The 23,005-nt window shown below is 38.7% G+C and overlaps 1 protein-coding gene across 15 annotated transcripts in view; it reads left to right on the top strand.

Moving 5' to 3' along the window:
* ARHGEF9 (Cdc42 guanine nucleotide exchange factor 9) overlaps positions 1 to 23,005 on the top strand; it is a 160,016-nt gene that overhangs the window by 131,845 nt on the left and 5,166 nt on the right. For all 15 annotated transcript variants that reach the window (XM_054471702.2, XM_054471708.2, XM_063660642.1 and 12 more), the window contains 2 exons: positions 4,928 to 5,171; positions 19,067 to 19,135. In XM_054471702.2, the coding sequence (XP_054327677.1) occupies positions 4,928 to 5,171; positions 19,067 to 19,135 (313 nt within the window). The remainder of the gene's footprint in view (positions 1 to 4,927; positions 5,172 to 19,066; positions 19,136 to 23,005) is intronic.

The raw sequence follows: 23,005 nt of genomic DNA, 5'->3' as shown, positions 1-23,005 counted from the left end.
AGGCAATATAGCACATTATAAACAAAAGCAGAGATTTTAGAGCTGGACAGCCTGAACCCAAAGCCAAGCTCTGCCATTTAGTAGCTTTTATTCCTGGAAAAATTTCTGTTTTTTCTCCCAATTTTTATTTTAGCTTTAGGAGGTGCATATTCAAATTTGTTACGTAGGTAAATTGCATGTTGCTGGGTTTTGGTACACAAATGATTTCATCACGTGGGTAATGAACATAGTACCGATAGGTGGTTTTTTATTCCCACCCTCCTCCCACCTTCCACCCTCAAGTAAACCCCAGTGTCTGTTGTTTCCTTCTTTGTGTCCCTGTGTACTCAATATTTAGCTCCCTCTTGTAAGTGAGAACATGCGGTATTTGGTTTCCTGTTCCTGTGTTAATTTGCTTAGGATAATGGCCTCCAGTTCCATCCATGTTGTTGCAAAAGGCATGATTTCATTTATTTTGATGGCTTTGTGGTATTTTGTGGTGTATATGTACCACATTTTCTTTATCCAGTCTATCATTGATCATCATTTAGGCTGACTCCGTGTATCTGCTATTGTGAAAAGTGCTGCAGTGAACATACGCATGCATGTGTCTTGTGGTAGAACGATTTATATTCCTTTGGGTACATACCCAATAATGGGATTGCTGGGTTAAAAGGTAGTTCTTTTTTAAGTTATTTAAGAAATATCCAAACTGCTTTCTATCATGGCTGTACTAATTTACATTCCCACCAGCAGCGTTATAAGCATTCTATTCCTGAGAAAGCTTCTTAGCTGCTCTATGTCTATAGTTCCTCATCAGATGGGGTTATAACAGTACCTACATTGGAGGATTATTTAAGTTAATAAATGCAGAGCATTTAGGACAGTACCTGGTACATAATATATGCTATTTAAGGGGTCACTGTTGCTATTATTGTAGTTGTTATTATTTTGTTGTAATTATTAAGCATGCATTCTAGGATGCTGGAATATAGTAGTGAGCGAAATAAATCCAGTCCGAGCCCCATGTACCTTCCCTAGGATCTGGAGAGAAAAGGCTAGAGAAGAGTAACTAGGGTCCCCTCTATAAAGGGGCAGGGAGGACCTTATTTACAAACAAGTGAAGCAGGCTACAATCCTGAACAGTTACATTCCCCAGATTGCAGCATCTGTCATTTGTAGAGAATATCCTGCAATGTCTTACTAAGGAGGAACTAGCTCCCTTAATGTCTCCCAACTCAGACGAGCACAAGGAAAAAGGAGGAAGGCTGGCATTTTATTGGAAATGATAAACTTCATTAGGCAGGAAAGTTGTGATGATCCAAATAGCATCTGTTTTCAGCACCTGCTCACCATGTCCCTGTGAAGGCACTCAGACTACCATTAACAAGTGGCATATGGGCAGCCTGGTTCCAACAGGACCACAGGCAACCAGGGTTCAAGAGGACTTTGTCCCCTTGCCATGTGCAGAGGACAACCAGAGGAAACTCTGGGGCTTTGTCAGCTGCTCTTCTCTGGACAACCCCTAAGTGAAGCAAGACCAAAGAAGATAGAGTGCTGGGCACAGCCTTAATGGGCAGGCAAACGAAAAGCTGTGAGCAGCATGGTGGCTAAGTGTCAAGTGTGTGGTATGTCAGGGCCTTCACAATTGGTGTTAGAATTTGGAGAAGGGGAGCCACATCAGCTTGAGCAGTCAGGGAAAGTTTCTTTGAGGAAGAAGAATGTGTAAGTTTGACCTGGAAGGCTAAGATTGGAATAGGAAGCATAGTTGGGCCAGAGAGCAGCTATTAGTGTGACCCCAAATATATATCTGTTATTTTGGTGACAAATACGATTTGGCAAATACCACCCTGTCCTGAAAGGATGTATAGAATTTCCAGGGACAGTGGGGCAGCTATGTAAATTGAAAAAATATTCAGAGTTACCCTTACTTTGACTTATTTTTACTCACAATATTTAAATTATTTGGAACGTTTAAATGAGCTAAAGGAGGTAGTGAGATGTTTTTTCTTTTAAGTGTATCAAAAGAGGGTTTTAAGGACTATGAAACACTGGCCCAGGAGCAAGAAAGCTCAGGGCTGTATTTGGTGGACAAGTCTGGCCTCATGTCCTGGAAATGACATGTTTATATTAGAGCTTTATAGCTATTTTACAGAGTAAGGATAACTGTCTTCATTTCTTAGTTGAGGAAATTGGCGCTCAGAGAGGGTTAACTGGCTTGTCCGTAACCGTACAGCTGGTAGGTTAAGCAGCAAGGCATCAAACTCAGGGCTTCAGACTCTACATCATGCTCTTTCTTTTGTTCCATGCTGCTTACTGCTTATGGTCTTAGCTACTCTTTCTGATTGGAGTTCCTGAACTAGTAGGTCATTCTTAGTTATTCCTATCACATCTCTACATTTGGCTTATGACTAATCTAGTGCCTGAAAACTCACATTTAACCCTCTGGGGGACCGGGGAGAACAGGCAAAGGGATAATTTTAGCAACACATCTCTCTAGCCCTGTTTCCCCACCACAGAAGCAGAAATTCTCTCTAGCTTCTTGTCATCCTTACATATCTAAAGAAACAATAGGAGATTCAATTGATGCTTTTAATGTAGCTCCAAGATCATGCATATTCTTTCTATTTTGGGGAACTAGCAAAGGTGTTGAAAGCTCTTAATGACTATGACACACCAACTCGGAATGGGGGCGGAGCGGAAGGAGGCTGCAGACTGAAGTTAGCAACAAGGAAGTTGAGGCTGCCTGTTTTAGGCAATGTGGTCCGGTGAGAATGTGTGGTTCAGATCTGGCTTTCCAGGTTTGTATGTATTGTATTATGTATGGTAAGGCACAATTCAAACCTTTCTGAGATCGAGATAAATTACATTCATACATTCTGCCTAGCTTATCCTGCTTTTGTACTTAGATTAGCCTGATAGGGCCCACTTTTTATACATGTGTCTCAAAAAGTGTTCCTGAGAATTGTGGAACTCAGTATATGGGAATCACTCTATCCTTTCGGCCAGGATTGAGCTTGTGTGCACTGAACATGGTAAAAGGAACCCAGATTCTGAAATAGGCATGGGGCAACATTGGCCCTCTCTGTATAGCTGAACTCTTCCTCTCCTGTGAACTTGATCCTGGGGACAACCAATAGATCAGAATCCATCTATATTCTTTTCTTATTTATATGAACAATCATTATGGGAGGAAAAAAAGTAACATGATTGTTATTTTTTCAAAAGCAATTCAACGACATCTGTATTTTCCAGCCTGGGCCTTTGAGGTTGACAGAGCTATGCTGGGAATCCTGCAAGGTAGCCTTTCCCAGCCCAACTGAAAATCTCAGTGTACTGCACGGTGTGAAGAGTTAGGATTGGGAATGTGAGTGGCCAAAAGAAGATCCTTCATAGGGAGCACACAGCTGAGAAGTGAGTCAAGTTAGGCAATTCAGTAGAATGGAAATGGTTTAATTGAACTGTAAAATGCTAATAAAAATTAATGAGCATTTCTGACTGTCCAGCTGACTGAAAGAGCAGATAAAGCAGAGAGGAGGGAGAGTTGGCCCGAAGACAACAGGACAGGGCTCATAGGGGCCTTCCTCAACCTGACTCAGCCATACCACATCTCCCAGCAGTGGATGTGTTCTCAGAGGAGGCTGAGGGCAGCGCCAAGAGGAGGAGGGGCTAAAAGGCCACTCCAAGATATTTATAAGATCTGACATTCCATAGGCCTATATGTCATTTCATCCATCCCTCTATTTTCTTTTTTAACTTATGAAATATTTGACATTCAAAAAGATATAAAAATAATATAATGAGTACCCACGTGCTTACGATCCGCCTTAAGAAATAATTCATTACAAATAGTTTTCCTTCCCACCCTCTCTTCTGCTTCTTTTTCTTCCCCTTCCTCTCTTGCCCCTCCCCATTTTCTGCTCTGTACTGTCTGGAACGTGGCATATATCATTGTCACGTATTTCTTTATAGTTTTCTACATACGTATATATCTTTAAACATTATGTGGCATTTTTTTGTATGTTTTTCAAGGTAACAGATACAGATGAGGTAAAACTATATAGAAAGGAAACCATGGAAATGATGAACATAGGCTTTAGGATGGAGGATGCCTTAGAGTTGTAACTTTGGGATTGGTGGCAGATTCACCAGTACTTTATATTATTAAAATAAGTAAGTAAATGAATAAATAGAGAAATAAAAATGCCATGCATGGACCAATTATGAGTGTCTCATGGACTAGGGTTAGGATTAATCCAATTTTGTGTCTATGAGAGCAAAACAACAATAACAAATAGGCAACATACTGTTTGTATCCATCTACAACTTGTTTTTCTCCATAAGATAAGATTTGTGACATTCATCTGTGTTGATATGTGAACTTCTTTATTTACTTTTACCTCCATTTCTCTTGCCAGACTGGGCCTTTTCTAAAAATCCCCAGAGTGCTAAGTGTTAGACCCTCCCTAGGTAATCCTTTGCCAGCAGTCTGTGGCCTCCTAGCTACTCTTACCACTCAGTCCCCCTCTGAAGTTCAGGTCTCACTGGCCTGCACAGATATTTGAACACACTCCAGGCAACGAGCCAGCTCATTTCATACCTCTAGTGGGCTTGCTGATGTTTTAGAAAAGGAGAAGCCCTTGCTAGCCGTGTTTATGTGGCTTACTGTTTCCTACCTCCTATCAGCAGACTTGCACACACGTCCAAGGATTGATTCTGGTGTCTGAAATGATCTTTTGAGGTGAGACAGAGGCTTTTTCTTTGGGCATCTAGTTAACCAACCTGTCAATGTCAGACTACTAATATAACCTGGCCAAATTTAGAACAAACCAACCCCCATTGGTACTTCAAAACGGTGACAGTGTTAGCATTCTGCTGTGCCCGTGTGCCAACTCTTCTAGTACTCACCCTACACATAACTTCAAGAAACCTCTTCCTTCCCATCTAGGACCTAATCCGGAGAGACATCCTGTACTACAAAGGCCGCATTGACATGGATAAATATGAGGTAGTTGACATTGAGGATGGCAGAGATGATGACTTTAATGTCAGCATGAAGAATGCCTTCAAGCTTCACAACAAGGAGACTGAAGAGATACATCTATTCTTTGCCAAGAAGCTGGAGGAAAAAATACGCTGGCTCAGGGCTTTCAGAGAAGAGAGGAAAATGGTACAGGAAGATGAAAAAATTGGTAAGTGACCCGAGAGTAGAAAGAAGAATATGGCTATGAAGAACATAGGAGGTTTGAATTGGTTTCCATTTTCCTGGAGTCAGAGGGAAGATTTCTGTTGCAAACTGACTTAAGCTACTTTGGTGGTTCCTTATTATTAGGTTCTTTTTGGTAAGTACCAATAGCTTCCATTAGTCAGTGGTAGGTTTGAACTATAGGTTGTCCTCCCCTACTAGCTAAGAATATCACACTGAAAGCCAGCCTCAGGCTTGATTCTCCCAAACATACATTTATTAGCAAATAAACAAAAATCAGTTATACAACCTGTTCTGTAGTCTTCATAAAGCCTCAGTTCTCTGTCATTAGGTATATAGTTTGTACTCCTGATTAGGATACTTCAGATGTTAACTAAATCCACCTAAACTGTAGATTCAAATAATATGCACATACACATCACACTTTCTGTGTGGAAGTATTTAAAGTAAATTATAGAAAATATAACAGGACCTAAAACCATGACCATTTTCATGATTTCGAATCACACTGAAACATACTTTTTTGCCTTACAATAGGTTGTTTCTCTTTTCCAGTGGGGATATAGATAGTAGAGATATTTTTCATGCTGCTTCCCAACTGTGGGATTTAGACGCCATTGGTTATAGCTTTGTGACTTATAAAGTACTGTCTGGTCTCTTGCTCATGGTCCTGCCTTTCTGTCATAAAAAATACCAAGCAACGAGACTTGTTAATTCCCTGAGAAGACATACAGTTTCTATCTTTGCCCTATTGCTTATGGGAGTGAAATTGTACTTTAGAACGCCTGTAAGCTCAAGTTTGTGGAAATTGTCTCTAGAAAAATGGGCCTACTCATTGAATCCTGTTGCAAAAGCGTTCTCTTATCCTTCCATGTGGGCGATTGAAATTATCCAGAGGTAAGAAAGGGTGGTCAGAAAGACAAATCTAACTCCAGTCTTCTCCTCAGAACTTGGGTAGAGTGCACATTAATAACTCACTTTGAGTCTCATTGGAATCAGATTGCTTTCAGTATGTGGACACTCCATTGGGACATGATGTGGAGTGGCATATAAATGTTGCTGGCTACTTCTCTCAATGGCAAGCAGCAGCAGCCACTGACCTTGCCTAGGCTGTTAGAGTTATTAAAGGAATGGTCTTAGTGTTCAGACCTTGAATCAGTTAGAAGGCCCCTGCCATTCCCATTGGCTCTAACACAATGTCTCCCACACAGTGCCCTAATAAACCTGTGACTTTATCTGCTTCTAATAGAAAAGCTTCTAGAAATTACTTTCTGAACAGGCATATGCTCATCTTTAAAAATATTGAGGGGTTTTTTTTGGTTTGATAATAACGGTAAATCACTTCCATTGTAGGAAATTTGGGGAAAAAGCAACAGAAAAGTACAAGAAAAAAAAAACACACATGAACATACTCACTAATAACTTTCATAAACATTTTGATATATATTTCCAGCCTTTTTTATGTGTCTAATTAGAAAAACCAAGGTGACTGAATCTTTTTTCTTCTCTCCCCATACCTGCCGCTCTATGGTGGATAGATATAATTTTGTATCCTCATTTTCACTCATCATTATATCATTAACATTTCTATCAGATTATTTCATATTTTTAATCATTATTTTATGAGGGTCATATAGTTTTAATATAGCTTTTTTTAATTTTTACTTTTTAATTATAAAATTAATGCATGACCATTATAACCATTTAAACAAATATGGAAATATATAAAGAAAATTTAGCATTCTTTCCTCTTCTCTGTCACTTCCATACTGAATGAAATAACCAGTGTTAACAGTGCAGTATGCCTCTTTCCATACTTATCTCATGCCCATATAAACATATACAAACATAATACTTTTATATTTACAAAAATTATATATATTACCTTGTAGGTTGCTTTTTTAAACTTAATTTATCATAAGTAACTCCCCAGATAAATAATATAGAATCTAACTATAACCCCTTGTATCAGTTAGGGTTCAAGCAAAGAGGCATAACCTGTAGGAGATACATCATACCACTGCTGAAAATTGTATTACAAGGAATTGGCTTATGTGATTGTAAATGTTGAGTAAGTGGCTCAGAATTCCATAGAGCAGGCAGTCAGAAATGGAGGATCACAGGCAGGCTCAAACCCATGGACATAGGCCAAAGCTGTCATCTACAGGCAGTCAGGAAGAGAAGCTCATGAGAAGGATTAAATGGGACAGACATGGGCTAAAGCTGTGGTGCACAGGTAGAATTTCTGCCCTTTCTATGTGAGACCTAAGCTCTACTTTTAAGGTCTTGCAACAGATTCAGTCAGGTCCATCCAGATTATCTAGGATATTGTCCCTTATATAAAGTCAACTGATTAGGGCCTGTATTAGCCCATTTTGACAGTGCTATAAATACCTGAGACTGGGTAATTTATGAAGAAAAGAGGTTTAATTGACTCACAGTTCTGCAGGCTTAACAGGAAGCATCACTGGGAGGCCTCAGGAAACTTAGAATCATAGCAGAAGGCAAAGGGGAAGCAAGCATCTTCTTCACATAGTGGCAGGAGAGAGAGTGAGAGAGCGAGGGGGAAGTGCCACATACTTTTAAACCATCAGATCTTGTGAGAACTCACAGACTATCATGAGAACAGCATGGGAGAAATTTCCCCCATGATCCAATCACCTCCCACCAGGCCCCTCCCCCAATGATTACCATTCCACATGAGATTTGGGTGGGGACACAGAGCCGAACCGTATCAGGGGCTTTGATTATATCTGTAAAATACCTTCATGGCAACACCTATATTAGTGAGGACTACAGTCTAGTCAAATGGGCACATCAATAAATTCATCACACTTTTCTTATAAACAGCTGTATAACATTCCATAATATTATGTAATAACCACAGTCATCTCTTGGTATGCACGGGATATTGGTTCCAGGACTCCCGTGGATATCAAAATCCATAGATGCTCAAATCCCTTATATAAAATGATATAGTATTTACATATAACCTATGTACATCCTCCATATACTTTCAATCATTTCTAGATTATTTATAATACCTAACACAATGTAAATGCTATGTAAATAATTGTTATACTGTATTGTTTAGGGGAAAAAACAAGGCAAAAATCCATATGTGTTCAGTAAAGAAGCAACCAGTCGCTTTTTTCTGCACATTTTTGAACCACAGTTGATTGAATCCAGATGTGGAACCCATGGTTACAGATGGCTGACTGTTCTTTTTTTGCTAGACATTCATTTTATATTTAGCTTTATTTCCCACTACAGATATCACTGTAATAAATATCCATATACGTATCTCATTGTTACTTATTGGTGCTTTTATTCCTGTAGGATACGTACCCTAAAGTGGAATGACTAAATGTTAGGATGTGAACAGTTTTAATACATACTTGCATATTAAATTCTGAAAGATTTGTAGAATCTATACTCCTAGCATAATTTTATGAGTACCCACTTCCGCATACCCTCACCAGCACTGGATGGTATCTGTTTGTTTCAGTTTGCCATTTCTCAACTAGTAAATTGAAAAAAAGTGTTGGAACCTTTTTTTTTTCATATGCTTAATGGCTATTTTCATTTCTTTTGTGAATTGCCTCATACCCTTTACTCATTCTTTTAAAATAAATTTGGAAGGACTCTATATTGTTGATGTGACACTTGGTCAGTCACGAATTTCACGTTTTCACCAGTCTGTTTTTTGTCTTTTGAGTTTGTTTATATTGCCTACTTCTATAAATATTTAAATTTTTACTTTGAAAAATGTATCTATTATTCCTTTTTTGGCCCCTAGTTTCATCTTGCTTAAGATCTCTTGCCATCAAAACTGTAAAATTTCCTAACTAAAAATATATTTTTGGTTTATTTTTAGAACAGTAATCCATCTGGAATTTACATTTTTATATGATGTGAGAAAGGAGATCTCATTTTTTTCTTCCAGGTGGATAGTCAGTTGCATCTGCATCATTTATTAAATAAATCATTTATTTTCCACACAGTTTAAATGCCATTTTTCATATATAGTAACTCTGCATATATACTTAGATGTGTTTTTTTTTTCAGCTTCGCACTATTTTTTTCTTTATTATTATTATTATTACTATAGGTTTTATGGTACATGTGCGCAATGTGCAGGTAAGTTACATATGTATACATGTGCCATGCTGGTGCGCTGCACCCACTAACTCATCATCTAGCATTAGGTATATCTCCCAATTCTATCCCTCCCCCCTCCCTCCACCCCACAACAGTCCCCGAAGTGTGATGTTCCCCTTCCTGTGTCCATGTGTTCTCATTGTTCAATTCCCACCTATGAGTGACAATATGCGGTGTTTGGTTTTTTGTTCTTGTGATAGTTTACTGAGAATGATGATTTCCAGCTTCATCCATGTCCCTACAAAGGACATGAACTCATCATTTTTTATGGCTGCATAGTATTCCGTGGTGTATATGTGCCACATTTTCTTAATCCAGTCTATCATTGTTGGACATTTGGGTTGGTTCCAAGTCTTTGCTATTGTGAATAATGTCACAATAAACATACGTGTGCATGTGTCTTTATAGCAGCATGATTTATAGTCCTTTGGGTATATACCCAGTAATGGGATGGCTGGGTCAAATGGAATTTCTAGTTCTAGATCCCTGAGGAATCGCCACACTGACTTCCACAATGGTTGAACTAGTTTACAGTCCCACCAACAGTGTAAAAGTGTTCCTATTTCTCCACATCCTCTCCAGCACCTGTTGTTTCCTGACTTTTTAATGATTGCCATTCTAACTGGTGTGAGATGGTATCTCATTGTGGTTTTGATTTGCATTTCTCTGATGGCCAGTGATGGTGAGCATTTTTGCATGTGTTTTTTGGCTGCATAAATGTCTTCTTTTGAGAAGTGTCTGTTCATGTCCTTTGCCCACTTTTTGATGGGGTTGTTTGTTTTTTTCTTGTAAATTTGTTGGAGTTCATTGTAGATTCTGGATATTAGCCCTTTGTCAGATGAGTAGGTTGCGAAAATTTTCTCCCATTTTGTAGGTTGCCTGTTCACTCTGATGGTAGTTTCCTTTGCTGTGCAGAAGCTCTTTAGTTTAATTAGATCCCATTTGTCAATTTTGGCTTTTGTTGCCATTGCTTTTGGTGTTTTAGACATGAAGTCCTTGCCCATGCCTATGTCCTGAGTGGTAATGCCTAGGTTTTCTTCTAGGGTTTTTATGGTTTTAGGTCTAACATTTAAGTCTTTAATCCATCTTGAATTGATTTTTGTATAAGGTGTAAGGAAGGGATCCAGTTTCAGCTTTCTACATATGGCTAGCCAGTTTTCCCAGCACCATTTATTAAATAGGGAATCCTTTCCCCATTTCTTGTTTTTCTCAGGTTTGTCAAAGATCAGATAGTTGTAGATATGTGGCATTATTTCTGACGGCTCTGTTCTGTTCCATTGATCTATATCTCTGTTTTGGTACCAGTACCATGCTGTTTTGGTTACTGTAGCCTTGTAGTAGAGTTTGAAGTCAGGTAGCGTGATGCCTCCAGCTTTGTTCTTTTGGCTTAGGATTGACTTGGCGATGCGGGCTCTTTTTTGGTTCCATATGAACTTTAAAGTAGTTTTTTCCAATTCTGTGAAGAAAGTCATTGGTAGCTTGATGGGGATGGCATTGAATCTGTAAATTACCTTGGGAAGGATGGCCATTTTCACGATATTGATTCTTCCTACCCATGAGCATGGAATGTTCTTCCATTTGTTTGTATCCTCTTTTATTTCCTTGAGCAGTAGTTTGTAGTTCTCCTTGAAGAGGTCCTTCACATCCTTTGTAAGTTGGATTCCTAGGTATTTTATTCTCTTTGAAGCAATTGTGAATGGGAGTTCACTCATGATTTGGCTCTCTGTTTGTCTGTTATTGATGTATAAAAATGCTTGTGATTTTTGTACGTTGATTTTGTATCCTGAGACTTTGCTGAAGTTGCTTATCAGCTTAAGGAGATTTTGAGCTGAGATGATGCGGTTTTCTAGATATACAATCATGTCATCTGCAAACAGGGACAATTTGACTTCCTCTTTTCCTAATTGAATACCCTTGATTTCCTTCTCCTGCCTAATTGCCCTGGCCAGAACTTCCAACACTATGTTGAATAGAAGTGGTGAGAGAGGGCATCCCTGTCTTGTGCCAGTTTTCAAAGGGAATGCTTCCAGTTTTTGCCCATTCAGTATGATGTTGGCTGTGGGTTTGTCATAGATAGCTCTTATTATTTTGAGATACATCCCATCAATACCTAATTTATTGAGAGTTTTTAGCATGAAGGGTTGTTGACTTTTGTCAAAGGCCTTTTCTGCATCTATTGAGATAATCATGTGGTTTTTGTCTTTGGTTCTGTTTATATGCTGGATTACGTTTATTGATTTGTGTATATTGAACCAGCCTTCAACAAGGATACCCAGGAATTGAACTCAGCTCTGCACCAAGCAGACCTAATAGACATCTACAGAACTCGCCACCCCAAATTAGATGTGTTTTTAAACGTTCTATTCTGTTCCACTCTTCTGTTTGTCATTTCTTGTATCAAGACTATGCTGTTTTAATTACAGTAGATTTTGAGAAAGTTTTAATGCCTGGTACAATCAATTCTTATTCACTCTTCTTTTATCATTGTTTCTTAGCAGTTCTTACATGTTTATTCTTTGATATGAATATCAAATTTATTTATTCTAGGTTTAAAAACACTGCCGTAAAAACTGGCATAAAAAGCCCATTTGGATTCTGATTGGCATTATATTAAATTTTTTAATATGTAACGGCTTGGCATTGTTACTAAGTTTTCACATTTAAGACAAGGCTCTGCTCTCCTTTCGTCAAAATCTTGTTCTGTATGCTTCAGGAAAATGGTAGAGTTCTCTTTTTAGATTCTGTACATTTCTGCCTCTTTGTACATTACTTTTGATAATTTCTATTTTTCTGGGAAATTGTTGATTTCCTCTGGATTTTTAATTTAATGCTATATATCTACTCATAACATTTTCTAATTATTATATCTTCCATAATTGTAGTTATCTCCCTTCTTTTGGGTTCATAATATTTCATATATTTTTATTTTCTCACTTTAATCTTTTAATCAGGCTTATCAGGGAGCATTGGTCTTTTTTATGTATATATAATCATTATACATATTTTTAAGGTACATCTGATATTTTGATACCTGTATACAATGTCTAATGATCAAATCAGGGTAATTGTGATATCCATCACCTCAAATGCTCATCTTTCCTTTGTGTTGGGAACATACCAAATATTTTTTTAGCTATTTTGAGATATACAATAAATTATTATTAACTCTAATTTCCCTACTGTCCTGTCACAAACTAAATCTTACTCCTTCTAACTGTGTTTTTGTACCTATTAACCAGCCCCTCTCCATTGACCTGAGCCTTTCTTTCTGAGCCACTGATAATCACCATTCTACTCTCCATCTTTATGAAATCCACCTTTCAGCTCCCACGTATGAGGGAAAATAATCATATTTCACTTAACATAATATCCTCCAGTTCCATCCATGTTTCTGCAGATGACAGGATTTCAATTTTTTATGGCTGAATGATATAACGTCATGTATATATGCCACATTTCCTTTATACATTCATCCACTGATGGGCATTTAGGTTGATTTCATATTTTGGTTATTGTGAATAATGCTGTGATAAACATGAGAGCATAGATATTTCTTCGGTATATTGATATTCTTTCTTCAGCAGTGGCATTGCTGGATTATATAGTAGTTCTATTTTTAAATTTTTTAGGAACTTTTGTACTGTTTTTCTATAATGGCTGTACTAATTTACATTTGGTCGTTTCAAATAACTTGTTTTTGGTTTGTTTATCCCTTCTGCAGTTTATTTCTGTTTCTTCTTAATTTTCACTTTTATTTCCTTCTTTTTCCTACTTTCTTTCAGGATTTAAGGAATATTTTAGATTCTTTCCCCTCTTTCATTGATTGAATACTTACTTTGTTTATTTTGATTTTTACAAAATTAGAAAATCATTTTAGACTTGGGAGGGTGTATGTGTCAAGGAATTTGTCCATTTCTTCTAGATTTTTCTAGTTTATTTGCGTAGAGGTGTTTATAGTATTCTCTGATGGTAGTTTGTATTTCTGCGGGATCGGTGGTGATATCCCCTTTGTCATTTTTTATTGCGTCTATTTGATTCTTCTCTCTTTTCTTCTTTATTAGTCTTGCTAGCGGTCTATCAATTTTGTTGATCCTTTCAAAAAACCAGCTCCTGGATTCATTGATTTTTTTGAAGGGTTTTTTTGTGACTCTATTTCCTTCAGTTCTGCTCTGATCTTAGTTATTTCTTGTCTTCTGCTACCTTTTGAATGTGTTTGCTCTTGCTTCTCTAGTTCTTTTAATTGTGATGTTAGGGTGTCAATTTTAGATCTTTCCTGCTTTCTCTTGTGGGCATTTAGTGCTCTAAATTTCCCTCTACACACTGCTTTGAATGTGTCCCAGAGATTCTGGTATGTTGTGTCTTTGTTCTCGTTGGTTTCAAAGAACATCTTTATTTCTGCCTTCATTTCATTATGTACCCAGTAGTCATTCAGGAGCAGGTTGTTCAGTTTCCATGTAGCTGAGTGGTTTTGAGTGAGTTTCTTAATCCTGAGTTCTAGTTTGATTGCACTGTGGTCTGAGAGACAGTTTGTTATAATTTCTGTTCTTTTACATTTGCTGAGGAGTGCTTTACTTCCAACTATGTGGTCAATTTTGGAATAGGTGTGGTGTGGTGCTGAGAAGAATGTATATTCTGTTGATTTAGGGTGGAGAGTTTTCTGTAGATGTCTACTAGGTCCACTTGGTGCAGAGCTGAGTTCAATTCCTGGATATCCTTGTTAACTTTCTGTCTCGTTGATCTGTCTAATGTTGACAGTGGGGTGTTAAAGTCTCCCATTATTACTGTGTGGGAGTCTAAGTCTCTTTGTAGGTCGCTAAGGACTTGCTTTATCAATCTGGGTACTCCTGTATTGGGTGCATATATATTTAGGATAGTTAGCTCTTCTTGCTGAATTGATCCCTTTACCATTATGTAATGGCCTTCTTTGTCTCTTTTGATCTTTGTTGGTTCAAAATCTGTTTTATCAGAGACTAGGATTGCAACCCCTGCCTTTTTTTGATTTCCATTTGCTTGGTAGATCTTCCTCCATCCCTTTATTTTGAGCCCATGTGTGTCTCTGCACATGAGATGAGTCTCCTGAATACAGCACACTGATGGGTCTTGAATCTTTATCCAGTTTGTCAGTCTGTGTCTTTTATTGGAGCATTTAGCCCATTTACATTTAAGGTTAATATTGTTATATGTGAATTTGATCCTGTCATTATGATGTTAGCTGGTTATTTTGCTCATTACTTGATGCAGTTTCTTCCTAGCCTCAATGGTCTTTACAACTTGGCATGCTTTTGCAGTGGCTGGTACCGGTTGTTCCTTTCTATGTTTAGTGCTTCCTTCAGGAGCTCTTGTAGGGCAGGCTTGGTGGTGACAAAATCTCTCAGCATTTGCTTGTCTGTAAAGGATTTTATTTCTCCTTCACTTATGAAGCTTAGTTTGGCTGGATATGAAATTCTGGGTTGAAAATTATTTTCTTTAAGAATGTTGAATATTGACCCCCACTCTCTTCTGGCTTGTAGATTTTCTGCCAAGAGATCCCCTGTTAGTCTGATGGGCTTCCCTTTGTGGGTAACCCGACCTTTCAGTCTGGCTGCCCTTAACATTTTTTCCTTCATTTCAACTTTGGTGAATCTGACAATTATGTGTCTTGGAGTTGCTCTTTTCGAGGAGTATCTTTGTGGTGTTCTCTGTATTTCCTGAATTTGAATGTTGGCCTGCCTTACTAGATTGGAGAAGTTCTCCTGGATAATATACTGCAGAGTGTTTTCCAATTTGGTTCCATTCTCCGCGTCACTTTCAGGTACACCAATCAGACATAGATTTGGTCTTTTCACATAGTCTGATATTTCTTGGAGGCTTTGTTCGTTTACAGGCTCTGAAATTGAGGCAATAATTAATAGCTTACCAACCAAAAAAATTCCAGGACCAGACGGATTCACAGCTGAATTCTACCAGAGGTACAAGGAGGAGCTGGTACCATTCCTTCTGAAACTATTCCAATCAATAGAAAAAGAGGGAATCCTCTCTAACTCATTTTATGAGGCCACCATCATCCTGATACCAAAGCCTTGCAGAGACACAACAAAAAAAGAGAATTTTAGACCGATATCCCTGATGAACATTGATGCAAAAATCCTCAATAAAATACTGGCAAACCGAAACCAGCAGCACATCAAAAAGCTTATCCACCATGATCAAGTGGGCTTCATCCCTGGGATGCAAGGCTGGTTCAACATATGCAAATCAATAAATGTAATCCAGCATATAAACAGAAGCAAAGACAAAAACCATATGATTATGTCAATAGATGCAGAAAAGGCCTTTGACAAAATTCAACAACCCTTCATGCTAAAAACTCTCAAAAAATTAGGTACTGATGGGACGTATCTCAAAATAACAAGAGCTATCTATGACAAACCCACAGCTGATATCATACTGCATGGGCAAAAACTGGAAGCATTCCCTTTGAAAACGGACACAAGACAGAGATGCCCTCTCTCACCACTCCTATTCAACGTAGTGTTGGAAGTTCTGGCCAGGGCAATTAGGCAGGAGAAGAAAATAAAGGGCATTCAATTAGGAAAAGAGGAAGTCAAATTGTCCCTGTTTGCAGATGACATGATTGTATATCTAGAAAACCCCATCGTCTCAGCCCAAAATCTCCTTAGGCTGATAAGCAACTTCAGCAAAGTCTCAGGATACAAAATCAATGTACAAAAATCACAAGCATTCTTATACACCAATAACAGACAAACAGAGAGCCAAATCATGAGTAAACTCCCATTCACAATTGCTTCAAAGAGAATACAATACCTAGGAATCCAACTTACAAGGGACGTGAAGGAACTCTTCAAGGAGAACTACAAACCACTGCTCAATGAAATAAAAGAGTATACAAACAAGTGGAAGAACATTCCATGCTCATGGGTAGGAAGAATCAATATCGTGAAAATGACCATACTGCCCAAGGTAATTTATAGATTCAGTGCCATCCCCATCAAGCTACCAATGACTTTCTTCACAGAATTGGTAAAAACTACTTTAAAGTTCATATGGAACCAAAAAAGAGCCCGCATCGCCAAGTCAATCCTAAGCCAAAAGAACAAAGCTGGAGGCATCACGCTACCTGACTTCAAACTATATTACAAGGCTACAGTAACCAAAACAGCATGATACTGGTACCAAAACAGAGATGTAGATCAATGGAACAGAGCAGAGCCCTCAGAAATAATGATACATGTCTAAAGCCATCTGATCTTTGACAAACGTGAGAAGAACAAGCAATGGGGAAAGGATTCCCTATTTAATAAATGGTGCTGGGAAAACTGGCTACCCATATGTAGAAAGCTGGAACTGGATCCCTTCCTTACACCTTATACAAAAATTAATTCAAGATGGATTAGAGACTTACATTTTATACCTAAAACCATAAAAACCCTAGAAGAAAACCTAGGCAATACCATTCGGGACATATGCATGGTCAAGGACTTCATGTCTAAAACACTAAAAGCAATGACAACAAAAGCCAAAATTGACAAATGAGATATAATGAAACTAAAGAGCTTCTGCACAGCAAAAGAAACTACCATCAGAGTGAACAGGCAACCTACAGAATGGGAGAAAATTTTTGCAATTTACTCATCTGACAAAGGGCTAATATCCAGAATCTACAATGAACTCAAACAAATTTACAAGAAAAAAACAAACAACCCCATCAACAAGTGGGCAAAGTATATGAACAGACACTTCTCAAAAGAAGACATTTATGCAGCCAAAAGACATGAAAAAATGCTCATCATCACTGGCCATCAGAGAAATGCAAATCAAAACCACAATGAGATACCATCTCACACCAGTTAGAATGGCAATCATTAAAAAGTCAGGAAACAACAGGTGCTGGAGAGGATGTGGAAAAATAGGAACACTTTTACACTGTTGGTGGGACTGTAAACTAGTTCAACCATTGTGGAAGTCATTGTGGCGATTCCTCAGGGATCTAGAACTAGAAATACCATTTGACCCAGCCATCCCATTACTGGGTATATACCCAAAGGATTATAAATCATGCTGCTATAAAGACACATGCACACATATATTTATGGTGGCACTATTCACAATAGCAAAGACTTGGAACCAAGCCAAATGTCCAACAACGATAGACTGGATTAAGAAAATGTGGCACATATACACCATGGAATACTATGCAGCCATAAAAAAGGATGAGTTCATGTCCTTTGTAGGGACATGGATGAAGCTGGAAACCATCATTCTCAGCCAACTATTGCAAGGACGAAAAACCAGACACCGCACGTTCTCCCTCATAGGTAGGAATTGAACAGTGAGAACACGTGGACACAGGAAGGGGAACATCACACACTGGGGACTGTTGTGGGGTGGGGAGAGGGGGGAGGAATGGCATTAGGAGATATACCTAATGTTAAATGACGAGTTAATGGGTACAGCACACCAACATGGCACATGTATACATATGTAACTAACCTGCACATTGTGCACATGTACCCTAAAACTTAAAGTATATTTTTAAAAAAAAGTGAAAAAAAAATCATTTTAGGGTATATTTTCCTTTGAATAAAGTCTCAACTGTATCTCATAGGTTTTGATATAAAATGTCCTCTTTATTTATTTTTAGATATTTTATAACTTCAGTTATGGTGTCCTTTTGATCCAGGTTTTATTCAGAAGACTATTACACTGGGTGCAGTGGCTCATGCCTGTAATCCTAGCACTTTGGGAGGCTGAGGTGGGAGGATCGCTTGAGCCCAGGAGTTCAAGACCAGCCTGGTAAACACAGGGAGACCCCGTGTCTACAAAATATAAAAATTTCAAAAAAATTAGCCAGGTGTGGTGGCATGAGCCTGTGGCCCCAGATACTCAGGAGGCTAAGGTCGGAGGATTGCTTAAGCCTGAGAGATCAAGGCTGCAGTGAGCCATGATCATGATCATGCCACTACACTCCGGCCTAAGTGACAAAGCAAAACCTTGCCTCCAAAAAAAAAAAAAAAAAAAGAAAGCTATTCCTTCCAATATTTCAGATTAGGATTCTAGTAATATTATGATGTCTGTTTTTTGTTAAGTGAGCTGTCCTTTCTGTTGTGAAGCTTGTCAGATTTATTTTTTATCCTGAAGTTTGGGAATTATACTAGTCAATATGTAGATGTGCATCTATGTATGCTCATCCTGCCTGGGACTTAGCAAGACCTTTTATTCTTTCCACAGTAAGTATATCCTTTTTTTCCCCTTAGTTGAGTGTTTTGTTACTTATTTGTTACTATTTTCCATTTGATTTTTTCCTCCTTCTGAAACTTTTATAATCTATATATACGTTTTCTGTTTGAATTATATCTTTTGCCTCATTATGTCCTTTTCTTTATAATTTTGCTTTTGGTTACAAAATATTTTTTTCCTATGTCATGCTTTATTTAACAGTTCTCCATTAACAGACTCTTAGCCCATGTTCATAATTCTTTTTTTGGCTCTCCATTCTGTGATGTGCATTTTGTAGCTAAGTTTTTGTTCAAGTTTGTGACAAATTTCCTTAGTGAAATTCCTAGAAAGAAATTACTGGGTTAAAGGGAATGACTTTTTTTTTTTTTGTATTTCAAGATCTTTGATATGTCTTACCAAATCTTTCTTACAGAAAAGTTTACTCATTTATACACTCAAGAAGGGTGTGTCTCATTTAAAAAATCATATATTTTTCTTTTTTAGGCTTTGAAATTTCTGAAAACCAGAAGAGGCAGGCTGCAATGACTGTGAGAAAAGTCCCTAAGCAAAAAGGTAAAGCTGCCCCACTCAGTCTCTGTGAAAGACTATGGAATCATAAGCTATATGCTTACATATTCTTAGGCCCATTTCTGTGCTGCGGTTTACTTGGGGGTGGTGGAGGAGTATCCCTAGGTGTCCTTGATGACAGGTAGCAAATGGTTTTAAATGCTTAAGGCTAAGGAGTGAATAGTATAGGGTATTGGTATCCAAAGATAGCTCATTGAGTATAGCAAAAAATAGAACCTCTGTTCCTTTTTTTTTTTTACTTAAAAATAAGGGAAACTTTACTAACAATTTAGAGATCAATGGACAATAGTAAATATATACTTTATTTAATAAGTATAGTTTGGGCGTGATGGCTCACGCCTGTAATCCCAGCACTTTGGGAGGCCGAGGCAGGCGGATCCCAAGGTCAGGAGATTGAGACCAGCCTGGCCAACTTGGTGAAACCCCGCCTCTACTAAAAATACAAAAACCAGCTGAGCGAGGTGGCACGCACCTGTAGTCCCAGCTACTGGGGAGATTGAGGCAGGAGAATCGCTTGAACCTGGGAGGCGGAGGTTGCAGTAAGCCGAGATTGTGCCACTGCACTCCAGTCTGGCGACAGAGCGAGACTCCATCTCAAAAAAAAAAAAAAAAAAAAAAAGTATAAAGATATTGCTCAGCTTTCTGTCACCGATCTGGAGGCATGTGCCAAATCAGGAGCCCCAAATCACAATAAAGAACCTCAAACTAAGCCAAGACAAAAGATTCAGATATTCCCTCTCTTTCTCTTAACCACAACCAAAGTACTTAAGAAAAAATACCTTGCAAATCAATTTAAATCTGAAGTTAAGCTTTAGTTTCTCTTTTCTCATGAACCAGAACAAAACTATCATGCTCAGCCAAACAAAGGGAAGGAACTACCTTCTTCTGCTTATTAGAATACCTATTCAGTGTCAGTCACTTTATATAAGTCATTTCATTTCATCTTTATGATAATCCTGAGAAGCTGGGCACTAACTCTGTTTCTCAGATGAGGTAGCTAAGGGTCTTTGAGTGAAGTAACTCTGAACTTAATTTGGCTTGACTCAGAGTCCACCGCTTTCTCCTCTCCATCTCAGGGTCCTGATGAAGCCCCATGCTTGGAAAGAAGAGTTTGGTTTTCTGTCTTGCCTCAATTACTGACAGCTGCTTCTATTACTGATAGCCATGTTCACTGTCCCCAGGTGTGGGCAATCTTAATGAGACCTTACTTTCCCCGGGCCTTTCCTTCTGCTTTCTCAGTGGGCTTTGTGGTTCTGAATGAGTCATCATCCAAAATGATCAGATTCATGTCTCCTGAAATTTCCAGCAGCCATGTAAAGCACTATTTTTTTTTCCACTGAAGCTCCTTTTGATTGAGGCTGAATGCCTGTGAACATCTGATTTCCAGTTAAGCAGTGCACCTAGCTCCGCTGACTAGACATGCCTCCCCTTCAACTGCTTATTACTTCTTGCTCTTGGGAGGCCCTTATTGTCTCTTTTCCTCATCATGAGAATGTGATTCCCCTTATATAGGGAATAAGACCAGCCTTAATTAGCCACCAAAAAGTTGGGAGTTAATTTAAGGTGGGGAATTAACCCCTAACCTTTTGACTGCTATAATAACATGTGAGAGATGGTGTTAGAAAGCAATCTGGAGTTAATGTCAGTAAGGATATGACCTGTATTAACAGAACTCTGTAAGATTTTGCTCCAGTTCCTCAGACAGAAATGTGAGCAGAAAAGAGCCCAGCCAACTGAAGTTTTCAGGCTGCAAAAGGGATACTGTCCTAACAGCTTGCCATTGTCTCCTGGATGCTCTCAACTCCTGAACTTTCTCACTCTGATTTCCTCTACTTCCCCCACTGTATTCTTCAGTGTTCTCTAGAGGGACAGAACTAATAGGATATATATCTATATATAGGAGTTTATTAAGGAGTATTAACTCACACGATCGCAAGGTCCCACAATAGGCCATCTGCAAGCTGAGGAGCAAGGAAGCCAGTCCAGGTCTGAAAGCTGAAGAATGTGGAGTCTGATGTTTAAGGGCAGGAAGCATCCAGCACGGAAGAAAGGTGTAGGCTGGGAGGCTAAGCCAGTCTAGTGTTTCTAGGTTCTTCTGCCTGCTTTTTATTCTGGCCATGCTGGCAGCTGTTTAAATGGTGCCCATCCAGATTGAGCGTGGGTCTGCCTCTCCTAGTCCACTGACTCAAATGTTAATCTCTGGCAACACCCTCACAGACACACCCAGCAACAATACTTTGCATCCTTCAATCCAGTCAAGTTGACGCTATTAACCATCACATCCACCATACTGACCTTTATGGTACTCCTTTATCCAAGCCCGAGTTCCTCAAGCATATCTGAGACTGAATTGTCTTTTCACTTCAAACAAAGGAATACCTATAAAGCAACCAGGAGTTGGTTAACCAGAAGATAGCCCTGCTAACTCATGCCAAGCATTTTGGTCAAGGCCCTTCCCCACCCTATGTATCTCCAGGCCATTCCTTTTAGGGCCTTTTGTGTCTCCCAGTGTCTAAATACTGGTTCACTTGAACAGTTTTCTTTCCTTAACAGCAATTCTAAAGTCTTCAAAGAAATTCATTTAGTTTCTTTCTTTCTTTTTTTTTTTTTTTTTTTTTTTTTTTCTCCTGAGATGGAGTTTCGCTCTCATCGTGCAGGCTGGAGTGCAATGGTGTGATCTTGGCTCACTGCAACCTCTGCCTTCTCCTGCCTTACCCTCCCGAGTAGCTGGGATTACAGGCACCTGCCGCCAAACCCGACTAATTTTTGTATTTTTAGTAGAGACGGGGTTTCACCATGTTGGCCAGGCTGGTCTTGAACTCCTGACCTCAGGTGATCCCCCCACCTCCTCCTCCCAAAGTTCTGGGATTACAGATGTGAGCCACTGCACCCAGCTTCATTTAGTTTCAAACCTCCCAGGATTACTACAAATCTCCTCCCTTATTTCTATTTTTGGTCTTCAAGACTCTCCTAGTCCAGGGCTGTAGTAACTGATGTATTTTGAGACTCAAGAGTGCCATACATGTGGAAGTGGTTCTCAAATGTAGGAATTCAGTAATTACAATATGTACATGGGAAGAGCAAGAAGGGATTATTTAAGATAACCATGAAAGCTGGCTTCCTTGAGCTTTTCAATGACCCATCGCAGGAAGTGAGGGGCATTGTTAAGAGGTCTCCAATGCAGATATCATTAGATAGGTAACTACTCTAGTGTCCCTTTCCAACCCCATCTGTAACACTGGGACATTATCAACTCAGTCTGCTGCTCTGGGAGAGGGGGAACCTGGCTGAAATAACAGTAGAGAATACCAGATCTAGCTCCAAGAAAGGCCTTTTCACTTGACCTTTGTCTTTCACGGTGCTTTCAAGTATTGATATATAACTTCTTGAAAGTTATATGCTAATTCCTGGTACATAAACCTAATTAACTAGATCAATATAGAGCTCCCCATGGCTATGAGTACAGACTCCATCTCCAGAGACCTTGGGGCCAGCACAAAATCAAATGAGTGCCCTAGAATAGCTAAAATGATCTCGAAAAAGAAGAATAAAATGTGAGTAATCAATCTACCCAGTTTCAACACTCATTATATAGTTAACAGTAACCAAGACAACGTAATTTTGGCAGAAGGGTGGACATATTAGATCAATGCCACAGAACCCAGAAATAAATGTACACAAATATGCCCAATTGATTTTTAAATTTATTTTGTATTGATATGTAATAATTGTACATCTTTACTGAGTACATGTGATATTTTGATATGCATACAATGTGTAATGATCAAATTAGGGTAATTAGGATATCTGTCACCTTAAACATGTATCATTTTTTTTGTGTTGGGAACATTTCAA

The sequence above is a fragment of the Pongo pygmaeus genome, chromosome X, assembly GCF_028885625.2.
Source record: "Pongo pygmaeus isolate AG05252 chromosome X, NHGRI_mPonPyg2-v2.0_pri, whole genome shotgun sequence".
In the NCBI taxonomy this organism is placed as follows: Eukaryota; Metazoa; Chordata; class Mammalia; order Primates; family Hominidae; genus Pongo; species Pongo pygmaeus.
Note: the sequence above shows the minus strand (reverse complement) of the source record. Positions and strands in the feature narration are given on the sequence as shown.